Source organism: Salvelinus alpinus, chromosome 34, assembly GCF_045679555.1.
Source record: "Salvelinus alpinus chromosome 34, SLU_Salpinus.1, whole genome shotgun sequence".
Classification (NCBI taxonomy): Eukaryota; Metazoa; Chordata; class Actinopteri; order Salmoniformes; family Salmonidae; genus Salvelinus; species Salvelinus alpinus.
Window position 1 is genome coordinate 15,899,076 of NC_092119.1, and position 12,568 is coordinate 15,911,643.

Genomic DNA, 12,568 nt, shown 5'->3' on the forward strand with positions numbered 1-12,568 from the left:
TACTTTTACTTTGTACTTTTACTCAAGTATGACAATTTAGTACTTTTTTGACCACTGTACTTAAGTACATTTAAAACCAGATACTTTTATACTTTTACTCAAGTAGTATTTTACTGGGTAACTTTCACTTTTACTTGAGTCATTTTCTATTAAGTTATTTTTTACTTTTACTCAAGTATGATAATTGAGTACTTTTCCCACCACTGTTCAGTTGATCAACCAGCTAATTATTATTAGAATCATGTGTGTAATCTAGGTGTGCTGGATAAGGAGGATTGGAGAATCATGTGTGTAATCTAGGTGTGCTGGATAAAGAGGATTGGAGAATCATGTGTGTAATCTAGGTGTGCTGGATAAAGAGGATTGGAGAATCATGTGTGTAATCTAGGTGTGCTGGATAAGGAGGATTGGAGAATCATGTGTGTAATCTAGGTGTGCTGGATAAAGAGGATTGGAGAATCATGTGTGTAATCTAGGTGTGCTGGATAAAGAGGATTGGAGAATCATGTGTGTAATCTAGGTGTGCTGGATAAGGAGGATTGGAGAATCATGTGTGTAATCTAGGTGTGCTGGATAAGGAGGATTGGAGAATCATGTGTGTAATCTAGGTGTGCTGGATAAGGAGGATTGGAGAATAATGTGTGTAATCTAGGTGTGCTGGATAAGGAGGATTGGAGTGAAAACCAGTGCTATTGGTTTTCACTCCAATCCTCCTTATCCAGCACACCTAGATTACACACATGATTCTAATAATAATTAGCTAGTTGATGAACTGAATTGGGTTAGCTAGGACTGTAGCTCTCCAGGAACAGGGTTGGAGAGCCCTGGCCTAGAGTAACAAGTTGGAAGGAGATCACTTTTTTACTAAACCTAAAGCTTGATAAAAAAGCAATTTTGAGATAATACATGAACACATATTCATTAAGATACAAGGACCATCATATATGTTTTCTTCTTTGTTCTATTCCCAGCAATGGCTTCCTCCAGCATTGTCCCGCCTGATGATCACTTCTACTGCTCTATCTGTCTGGATGTGTTCACTGAGCCCGTCTCCACCCCAAGTCCTGTATCAGAGGATACTGGGATAGCACTGACCTGTGCCAGTGTCCACTGTGTAAAAATAGCTTAGATAAGAGACCAGATCTCTTTGTCAATACTTTCATTTCTGAAATGCATGCTCAGCTCAAGAAGTTAGCTCCAGTTGAAGCCACGCCTATCACCCCGGGACAAACCCAAACCCTCTCCAAACCTGGAGCCGTGCCATGTGACGTCTGTACTGAGAGGGAGCACATGGCCTTGAAGTCCTGTCTTGTGTGTCTGGCCTCTTACTGAGAGACTCACCTGGAGCCTCATCAGAGAGTGGTTTCTTTCAAGAAACACAAGCTGATTGACCCTGTGGAGAACCTGGAAGACAGGGTGTGTAAAAAGCATGATAGACCCCTGGAGCTGTTCTGTAGGAGAGACTAGACGTGTGTGTGTCAGTTCTGCAATGAGACAGACCACAAGACTCACAAGACTGTCCCCATAGAGGAAGAGATTGGAGAGAGGAAGGCTCAGATGGGGAAGACTAGCGGTAAAGTTCATCAGATGATCCAGGAGAGACTAAAGAAGTTTAAGGAGATCAAACAGGCAGTAGAGCTCAACAAGAGACATACAGAGAGAGTGGTAGCAGACTGTGTGCAGGTCTTCACTGCTCTTGTGCGTTCCATTGAGAGAAGACAGGCTGAGCTTATTGAGGTGGTTGAAGAGAAGCAGAAAGCAGCTGAGAAACAGGCTGAAGGACTCATTGAAGAGCTGGAGCATGAAATCACTGAGTTACAGAGAAGAAGCACTGAGCTGGAGCAGCTCTCAGATATTGAGGACCACCAGCACCTCCAGAGCTCTCCATCCCTCTGTAACACTGTTCCACCTACCAAGAACTGGTCTGAGATAATTTTTTACACAGGTCTGGATCCGGGGGCTGTAAGGAGAGCTGTAAGGAGAGCTGGAGGAGACACTGAATAAAGAGATGGAGAAGTTTTCTGAAATCAAGTGGAAGGGGATGCAGCAGTGTGCAATGGATGTGACTCTGGACCCTGATACAGATAATCCAATTCTCGACCTGTCTGAGGACAGGAAACAAGTCTGGGTGTTGATATATGGCAGAATCTACCTGCTAACCTAGAGAGGTGTAATTATAATCATTGTATTTTAGGAAAGGAGGGGTTCTCCTCAGGGAGTTTCACAGGTGAAATGGAATACTTTTGGGGCTTTAGAAGTGGCTAGAGAGTCCATCAACAGGAAGGGAGATAATCCACTGAGCCCTGTAAATGGATACTTGACTGTGGGGCTGTCGGAAGGAAATAACTATGGAGCTCGCACAAAGTCTGGAGTCCCCCTCTTCCTGAGAGAGAAGCCCCAGAGAGTGGGGGTATTTGTGGATTATGAGGAGGGTGAGGTCCCATATCTACTCTTTCACTGAGACACTATCCACTCTTCTCTACAGCCTATGATCCTTCTGGTGATAACTCAGCTCCACTTATCATCTCTCCCATCAAGTCTGAATGAGTTTAGTTAACAGGGAAATCAGTCTCGAGCAAGCACATAAATGTGTCTTAATTAGTGTTGATATTTGCGATAGAGAATATTAGCGTTAGTATCAGTTGATCAGTTTTTATAATGAAGAATAATTCTCGTCCAAATACTGCATATTACAATGTAAATTAAAACAAGTTTTACCTGTGAGTCTGTGATGTTTTTTTCTCTCTTGCGTTATATATGACTACTTCTACAGACCCTTTATTTCTCCTCTCACTTTAAGATGTGTGTCCCATTTCAAACACACAGCACACAAAGATAGTTCAGATGGTGTAATGCTACTGATGATGAGCCTTCACCAAGATTAAAGCTACTTGGACTTAACCTATCCAACCTCTAGAACACAGGAGGCTGCTGAGGGGTGAGAGGCTCATAATAATGTCCGGAACGGAGCAAATGGAATGGCATCAAACACCTGAAAACCATGTGTTTGATGTATTTGATACCATTCCACGAGCCTGTTCTTCCCAATTAAGGTGCCACTAACCTCCTGTGCTCTAGGATAACCTATAATGTCCCATACAGTAATCCATAAAGTAATGACTCACTCTGTCTCATGATTCTTACATTTACATTACATTTAAGTCATTTAGCAGACGCTCTTATCCAGAGCGACTTACAAATTGGTGCATTCACCTTATGATATCCAGTGGAACAACCACTTTACAATAGTGCATCTAACTCTTTTAAGGGGGGGGGGGGGGGTTAGAAGGATTACTTTCTCCTATCCTAGGTATTCCTTAAAGAGGTGGGGACTTATTCTTAGTAGGACTTAGTTGTTTTGGTAATCATCCCTATGAAGTCTACTTGCCACGACACATATAACAACACATGATTGAAAACAGTATGAAAGCTGTCACGGTGGTATTACAGGAAGACTTATTAGTGCGCTTGACCTGAGGAAGGGGATCCACTGGAACAGGTATATAAAGCAGTGTTTTGGACACAAATCATTTGTTTATTAAGACCTGGTTGAAATCAGGGTGACACGGGCAGACTGGAATCAATCTAAAAGGTCGGAGGTTAACAGTGAAAAGTACAAAAGGCACTAAACATAATGTAATAGACGTCTTTCAAAACAATAGCTTTCAGATAGCATGTCGGCTTGGCCTGAAACACACCCTCATTCCATGGAACCATGTGATGTGAGACAGTGACATGACTGGAATGTTGAGTATAGAATAGAATTTAACCTGGCCAATCAGAATAACTCACCTGTTTCTTCCACTTTCATCACGGGACATATTTCACACAGTGACGTTAGCTGTGTTGGCAGATAGATTATTATGCATTCTTGAGGACAGTTTACAGTAAAAGAGGAGGAAAGCAACCAAACATATTTGGCCACCATCCTTCATCATATTGAAAAGATAACCAAACTGAACTCATTCTGATTGAAATATGTTGATTTGGAATATTATTTTGACTATTCAAAGCAGGTCAAATGTTGAGTCCTAGAGTTACATGAGCGCAATCATTGCTTTCATTCAATGATTACTTGTGATCCCTTTCCTTCCTCTATATATTATGCTACTGTGTGAAAAGGTATGTGATAATAATCTTTGACAAATAACTTCTCACGTCTTGTTTATAGTAATTTGCATGCTCATAATGTGTTAAAGAACTAAGTGTGTGTTAAAGAACTAAGTGTGTGTTAAAGAACTAAGTGTGTGTTAAAGAACTAAGTGTGTTAAAGAACTACGTGTGTTAAAGAACTAAGTCTGTGTTTAAGAACTAAGCGTGTGTTAAAGAACTAAGTCTGTGTTTAAGAACTAAGTGTGTGTTAAAGAACTAAGTGTGTGTTAAAGAACTAAGTGTGTGTTAAAGAACTAAGCCTGTGTTAAAGAACTAAGCCTGTGTTAAAGAACTAAGTGTGTGTTAAAGAACTAAGTGTGTGTTAAAGAACTAAGTGTGTTAAAGAACTAAGTGTGTTAAAGAACTAAGTGTGTTAAAGAACTAAGTCTGTGTTAAAGAGTATAAAAATGTGTTCATTTTGTGGTTAATTTGCAATGTTGGAAATCACTTTCATTCCATTAAAGCAACAGTTTTGCCTGTAGTAAGTAAGACAATGCTCTAGTACGCTTTTAAAAATTCTTGTGATGATCACATCTTTGCATTTAGTACAAACTTGTTTGGTGAGGTCATCTGCCTTTGGCCTAAAGAGCAGGAACTTCCTCGGATAAATTGGAAATAGAGACATTGTCATCCTACAAGAAACATTGTATAAAGGAGACGGACCCACTGGTTGCTCTATAGGTTACAGAGAGCTGGTAGTCCCATCCACCAAACTACCATGTGTGAAACAGGGAAGAGACTCAGGGGGTATGCTAATTTGGTATAGAGCAGACCTAACCCACTCTATTAAATTAGTCAAAACAGGAACATGTTACATCTGGCTAGAAATGAATAAGGAAATTATCTCAACAGAGAAAAATGTCCTCATGTGTGCTACCTAGATCCCCCAAATAGAATCCCCATACTTTAATGATGACAACTTCTCCATCCTAGAAGGGGGAAGTGAGAATAAAGTAGAAGGCACGGGTCAAAATTTGGATTTATCACCCTATGTCCGGATGACGCGTACATGCCCAAATATGGGCATCCGGCCAGGACATCCTGTTGTCACGAGTTAGAGGGTGTGTTATTTTTTATATCTATATTGTATCTATTCCTTTGAAGTTGTCATGATGATTGATGTGTAGGGACCTGGTTGAACTGGGGGGGGGATGTGTTGGAACATTTCAAAGAGGGTGACCCCACACCCACCCTATTTTATTGCCCTTAGGGTTGTTGTCTATGAAGTAGGAATGTCCGGGGGGGGGTTGTATTTGCGCCAGACGCATTATAAATACAGCCCAGAACAAGACATGCGGCCCCAGAACACTGAACAAGATTTTAAAAATAAAACCCTGAACATTAAACAGAAAATTATGTCTCCTAGGCCAATTCTCGGGGTGCTATACGTCTCTTGTCATGAACCCAATGGAGGAAGTTCTGTGTGAGGCCCCAGAATGTTTTAAAGGAGTTTTGGGTATGAGTGAGGGACATATGTCTTACATATTCCAACCGGAGGATTCTACGGTAAAGATATTCACAGACAGTGGCCCCAAACCCCTTTATCATGCAAAACCCGGGAGTTTTTCACCTGGTGCTATAATAGCTTGTTGATGCTATACCAACAAGACCTTCAGCACTGTGGACCTGGACAACCCGTCTGCCCAAACGGGCAGCGATCAGGCAGCAGCGACCCCTGACCACGACCTGAAAAGCATGCTCCTGGAGACCCAGCATGTCTGACAGGAGATCCAACAGATCCAGGACGACCGTGCCCAGCTCCCGGACCAGAACTACCACGTTTTGAACAACACATTGTCGGACGACACCAGTGATTTGATCCGGGACGCCAACGGCATCGCAGCAGACATCAAGGCCAGAGGAGAGGCCTTCTTAGAGGCTACACAGGATGAACAGGGAGCTGGAGGTTCAGCGAGGTAGCACTGACCACGTGGTACACATTGCCCAGAAACAGTACACCAACCTGAGCACCACCTTCAGGGAGGTGATGTGCAGCTACAACGAGACGGAGCTGGTGCGCAGGGAGAACTGTAAGAGACTGATCCAGAGACGGATGAATATTGACTATCTTCAATGCCCTGGCTGATGGGAAGACGGCGCTGACGCAGATCACTAGTAGACACAAAGAGCTGCTGGACCTGGAAACCAGGGGGTTTAGGAGTTTTTTCTGAATGTGCCTATTCTGACAGAGGAACAGGGAGCGGTGCTCAGCAACATTGAGACCAACGTACAAAAGATAGAGGCAAATATCGAGGATGTCAGGGTTCAAATGGACAAAGCCAAGAGACATGACAAGAACAATCCCATAAATAAACTGTTCTGTGGCTGCTTTCCATGTTACAAATGATTGTATATCTGATACATTGTGTATGTGATACATTGAGTATCTTGATTTGAACGTAAATTATACATTTATTTAAGAAAGAACACTTAAAAACAGCTTTGCACTGTCTGCAATGGGACTGGGAGGTACTATAGGTCTACAAATAAGGCCAGGTACACATAAACAACATGCTGAACCATTCCGAAGCATCAAATATCAACTCATGATCTGTCTCAAGATATCTACCCATAGAACAAGCATTTATTGGAAACAAACAGAAATAATTCAGTGACTGGCTTTGGAAATCACACCGTGGTGCGTAGGAATAGTAGGCCTACCTTCATTGAAAATGCGCAACGGCGCACGCACTACCTATAGCGCAGAGTTTGTTCCACCAATATCATTTAAATATATGAGCGGTATAAAGTACAAAAACAACAAGCTGTTTCCGGTGACATAAAACAACCACAAGATGAAGTGACTAATGTCAATAATGTTTCGAGAGTTTTCAATATGAAGACGTGATCATGCTCTTCTGCTTGTTACACCTGCTACTGTTGTCATGAATAAGCAGCGGTGGGGAACTCCCTCACAGGGATGCATTTACTAGGAATCAAACGGAACCAAACAGGGAGGCAGCTACCGGAATATGTCCAATAAGAAACGTTTTGCTACGGTTTTCTACAGTTTTCCCTAATGAATATACCCCATAAATTAGGTAGTGGGCTGGTTCCTGGCAGACGCAGCTAGATGACAACACAAAGCATAAAGGGGAAATGATTCTCCGAGCTTTTTTCTGTTCTGTTTGAATGCTTTTGTTCTTATAGGGAAGTCTACGGAGGAGATATCAGGTAACGTTTTTTTCTGATTAAGTTTTAAGATGATTCAGTCCTGTTGTTATGTTATCGTAGAAGTACGAACGTTTGTGATGAGATGCGTTTTGCTCAGCGAGTTGAGTTTCGGTTGTTGTGAGCAAGTGAAATTGTGGGCAGCTATATTTAATTTGAATGTTAATTATTCCATAAATGTAATGTGTTGCTCTCTGTTGCAATAAATAATGTCGCCAATATTCGTGTCTAGGTTACCTTCACATGTGCTTTGGCCAGACAATTTTGCTATATTGTTCTGTTTAGGCACAAACAAACTTTACATTTTAAAGAAACTGCTGACAGTAATTTTGCATTCTCTGTTGTACTGTAACAGTAAAACACATGTAGCAACTTGAACTATATTATAGAGAGCTGATTAGTAATAACCTACGCCTATAATTAAATGCCTGTAAAGGGTTAAAGGGAGGTAAAGAAACGCCACACATTTGCTCATCCATGTCTTTCAGTGATCAAATTGTTGTGAAAATCGTAACTTTTTTTGTTATAGATATCCTGTGAGTCATTGGCCTGTAATATAATACTAACTGATGTATATGTCTGTGTGTACTAGGAAGTCACCACCGCCCAGTGTATGTTCACAGTGTTCTATTGGTTTAGGGATGAGATCCTCAATAGGTGCCACTTAATTTCCTCTTGTAGAATTGTGTTAATTGCGTCCTTGTTTTCTCTGTTTAAATCAGAAATGTACTACACTTAGTTTATGTAGCTAGCTTTTTGAGGAAACAAAATATCAACTTTTCTTAAAGTTTCTTGTATAACCATGAAGAATTAACTTTATTGCTTGTGTAGGATTTTGCACAACAATATAAATAGGATGGTGATTTGGAGATGACCTACTGAACATGCAGTAAACCTCAAACCTTTTCCTCCCATTCCAGGTAGTATGAGAGACAGACTAGTTGACCTGCAGGGGGTGGCCCCCACTCCTCCAGACACGGATGAAAGGGGTCAGGGCAGCGATGATGAGGGAGAGCTGGAGCAGCAGTCAGTGGTGTTTGAAAGCGAAGATCGGATGGACAGCATCTTCACAGAAGCCCAGTCCATGAGGAAGGAGATTGCTCTGCTCCGGATGGAAGTGAAGCGTCTGGGCAAGCAAAACAGCCGATTCCTCACCTCTGTCCGGCGGATCAGCTCCATCAAACGAGACTCCAACACCCTGGCCAGGGGCATCAAGACCCGGGGGGAGGGCATCTACAGACGGCTGGAGAAGATCGGCATGCAGCACAAACAGCTGGAAGAAGAGGACGGGGCCAATTCTGCCCTGGTCCGCATGGTTCGTTCTCAGTATGTTTCTCTCACCGGGGCCTTCCACGAGGCCATGTCTGAGTACAACCAAGCAGAGATGAGCCAGAGGGAGAACTGCAAGACCCGGATCCAGCGCCAGGCAGAGATCATGGGCAAGGAGGTGACCGGCGAACAGATTGAGGAGATGGTCGAGACGGGGAAGTGGAATGTGTTCTCTGACAACCTCCTGACGGACGGGCGGACGGCACGCTCGGCGCTCACAGAGATCGAGAAGCGGCACAAGGAACTGTTGGAGCTGGAGAGTCGAATCAAGGACATCCATGAGCTGTTCTTTCAGATGGCTCTGCTGGTGGAGGAACAGGGGGCCATGGTGGACAACATAGAGGCCAACGTGGCCGCCACTACAGACTTTGTGGGCAAGGCCCAGGTTCAGATCAAGAGGTGTGTGACGTACAAGAAGAAGAGCCTCTGTAGGAGAATGTTCTGTTGTTGTTTCCCTTGCTGCAACAAGTGAGACTGATGGAGACATCAGTGTTGTATTTCAAGTCACTCTTAGAAAAAGGTTTCTTCAAAGGGTTCTCCAATGGGTACAGCCGAAGAACGCTTTTAGGTTCAAGATGGCACCTTTCCCCCCCCCCCCCTAAGTGTAGGCTGCCTTTTCCTATCAAGTGTTTTCATGGCCATGAAAATGTACTTGTTTACACAACCAACGTATGTACTTGATGCTGAAGATTTTCAGATGTACAGTATATTTGTTTCATACACTGATTGTACAAAAGATTATTGATGTCACTTGTTATCCACGTCAATCAGTGTAGATGAAGGGAAGGAGACAGGTTAAAGAAGCCTTGAGACATGGATTGTGTATGTGTGCCATTCAGAGGGTGATTGGGGCAAGACAAAAGATTTAAGTGCCTTTGAACGGGGTATGGTAGTAGGTGCCAGGTGCACCGGTTTGTGTGCCAAGAACTGCAACGCTGCTGGGTTTTTCACATGTGTATCAACAATAGTCAACCACCCAAAGGACATGAACCCTTTCCAGCCAACTTGACACAACTGTGGGCAGCATTGGAGTCAACATGGGCCAGCATCCCTGTGGAATGCTTTCGACACCTTGTAGAGTCCATGCCCCGTTTGACTTGAAGGCTGTTCTTCGGGCAAAAGGGGTGCAACTAAATATTAGGCTATTGTTCCTAATGTTTTATGTACTCAGTGTGTATTTAAAAAAATATATATTTATACAGTTTGAATGTGACATTTTGTATGTCATGCAGCCTTTGCTTCCTCTCACTGTAGAAGACACGGTTTATATTAACGCCCTTGCCTAGCTGGTGTTAGGAGAAAAGACCCAGTATCTTGATGTCAAACCGCAGACGCTAACATGCAAATGAATAGTGTGATGGGGTGTTCAATGTCTCTGTTGGAAAAAGCTATATGACGCTACAGGCTTTCAGTTCAAATGATAGAGTGCAGTTCCAATGCTTGTTGCTCCCACTTAGATGTCCTATAACTTTCAACTGTATTGAATGTTGGATTTTACAAGTTATTTATGTTTTATGAGAGGATATTTTTCATTTTTAAATAAATAATAAATGCTGTATAATGGCCCTTACATTTGTTTTATTGTTACATTTCAGTTCCTTTCTTAGAATTTGAGACAACTGACTGCAACCTCAATGACTCAACTGTATTTTACATTGAGGAAACAAGAATATGCCTCTTAATGTATTATATTGAATGCAGAAATATCTCTAACATAAGTATTCACACCCTTGAGTCAATACTTTGTAGAAGCACCTTTGACAGCGATTACAGCTTTGAGTTGTCTTGCACATCTGGATTTGAGGATTTTCTTCCTAGCATGCTAGCAGATAACCATAGACTTACTCACTGTGTTAATGCTAGTTAGCGTTGGCTTGCAAAACTACTAACTTCCTTCATACTGGACACAGACATAGAAATGGTCTGCACAAGTTCATCTGACTATGGGGAAGTAGATAAAGGGCCTCACTGCCAAAATCCCGTAGTATCCGGCGGTGGTGACCAGCAAGTCTTTCCAAGGATGTTTAATGGGATTCAAGTCTGGGTTTTGGCTGGGCCACTCAAGGACTCACATTCTTGATCTGATGCCATTCCAGCATTGCTTTGGCTGTGTGCTTAGGGTTATTGTCCTGTTGGAATGTAAATCTTTTCACCAGTCTAAGGTCATTTGCACTCAGAAGCAGGTTCTCATCAAGGATTTGTATTTGGCTCTATTCATTGTTCCCTCTATCCTTACCAGTCTCCCAGTCCCTGCTGCTGAAAAGTATTCCCATAGCATGATGCTGCCACCACCATGCTTCACAGTAGGGGTGGTGTTAGATGGGTGATGAGCTGTGCCTGGTTTTCTCCAGACATAGTGCTTTGCATTCAGGGCAAAGAGTACAATGTTTGTCTCATCAGACCACAATATTTATCCTTAAGATCTGTCTTTCACGTGACTTTTTGCAAACTCCAGGTGCTTTTCTTGTGGCCTTCTTGCCCAGTTTGATTGGACGGCCAGCTATGGTAGAATCTGGGTAGTTCCATATTGTCTCAATTTACCAGTGATGGAGACCAATGGTAACTTTCAACACTAGAAATAGTTTTCTACCCTCCCCCAGATATATGCCTCATCACAATTCTATCTCAGAGATCTACAGACAGTTCCTTGGACTTCATGATATAGTTTCTGCTCTGACATGCACTGTCAACTGTAGGACCATATATAGACAGGTGTGTTTCTTTCTAAAACATGGCCACAGGTGGATTCCAATCAAGTTGTAGTGACACCTCAATTTTGATTGTCAGCAAAGGTAAGTAAACACTTATGTAAATTAGATACTTCATTTTCAATAAATTAGCAAACATTTCTACAAACATGTTTTCACTTATATTGTGTGTAGAGGGGTGAGATAAAAAAGAAGTAAATCCGGCCGTAACACAACCAAATATGGAATAAGCCAAGGGATATGATACTTTCTGAAGGCCATTGCTATTTTTACGGTGTCCAGAATGAGTTAATAACGGAGTAATAGAATCCTCCGCAGATCGCAGTGACAATTTTTAACATCTGTGTTCCATAACCCCACCAGCAAGTGGGGCAGGCCTATCTCTGTGACAATCACCCAAATCAACCACTGCCCCTTACCCATAGATATGCAATGGCCCTGTGTAGACGTACAAGGATTGTATGTGTAAACTATATAGTAATAATTACACTAGTCTGTGGGTACAGTATATCAGTATAGGGGCTACAGTATATAATATATAGCATTCAATGTGTGCCTGGTGTTTTAGAACGTGAACTGAAGCAATACATACAATGCTGCTGAAACCTGTGTTTTTTTTATGGACATACTCTGTGTAGAACCCCGTTTAAATAGGCTAGGGCTAGGCTACGGGTAGACGACCTAACTCCTTGGTAGGCTAGTCACATAGTTCTCACCAATGAAGTAATTTCCTGTATGTTGACTTTAGATCAAGGGAAAATAACACAAACTGCATCATTCAAGTGACTGTATAATTGACTGTATTAGTTTGATAGAACACATTGTCAAACGTTTTATTGGCTGCGACTGTCAATCATTTTTGTCAACATAAATGTCAGGCTACAAAGTAAGCTACCCTTATGGTCAATCAAATTGACAGTTGACTTGCAACATTGTTACAATAATGGAATGTCAGAGTAGCTTTGATGATCACAGTGGTAGCCGCAGCGTAGACATGTGATAGCGTCGATTGTTGTTGTTACGACGGATTGTTACATTGTTGCGAGTTAACAGAACATAAAACAAAACAATAACATTTTGCAATATAATATATATAAGGTGTTATTTTGACACTACTTTACGCCAACCAGGATGGCCGAGTGGTTAAGGCGTTGGACTTAAGATCCAATGGACATATGTCCGCGTGGGTTCGAACCCCACTCCTGGTA

At 42.2% G+C, this 12,568-nt stretch overlaps 1 protein-coding gene, 1 non-coding gene and 2 pseudogenes across 2 annotated transcripts; all 4 read left to right on the plus strand.

The window, feature by feature from the left end:
- The first annotated feature begins 973 nt into the window (after positions 1-973).
- On the plus strand, positions 974-2,265 carry LOC139563506 (tripartite motif-containing protein 29-like; annotated as a pseudogene).
- Positions 2,266-5,559: 3,294 nt separating this feature from the next.
- On the plus strand, positions 5,560-6,499 carry LOC139563507 (syntaxin-11-like; annotated as a pseudogene).
- A 712-nt stretch (positions 6,500-7,211) lies between these two features.
- Positions 7,212-10,218, plus strand: LOC139563647 (syntaxin-11-like). Its single transcript, XM_071382490.1, has 2 exons — positions 7,212-7,326; positions 8,244-10,218. The coding sequence occupies exon 2, from the start codon at positions 8,249-8,251 to the stop codon at positions 9,122-9,124; it is 876 nt and encodes a 291-aa protein (XP_071238591.1). The 5' UTR covers positions 7,212-7,326; positions 8,244-8,248; the 3' UTR covers positions 9,125-10,218.
- Positions 10,219-12,485: 2,267 nt separating this feature from the next.
- Positions 12,486-12,568, plus strand: trnal-uaa (transfer RNA leucine (anticodon UAA)). Its single transcript has one exon. It is a non-coding gene; the product is annotated as a tRNA-Leu (tRNA).

Excerpts from the sequence above, each read along its gene's own strand:
- LOC139563647 (XM_071382490.1), top strand. The coding sequence starts at position 8,249 with ATGAGAGACAGACTAGTTGACCTGCAGGGGGTGGCCCCCACTCCTCCA.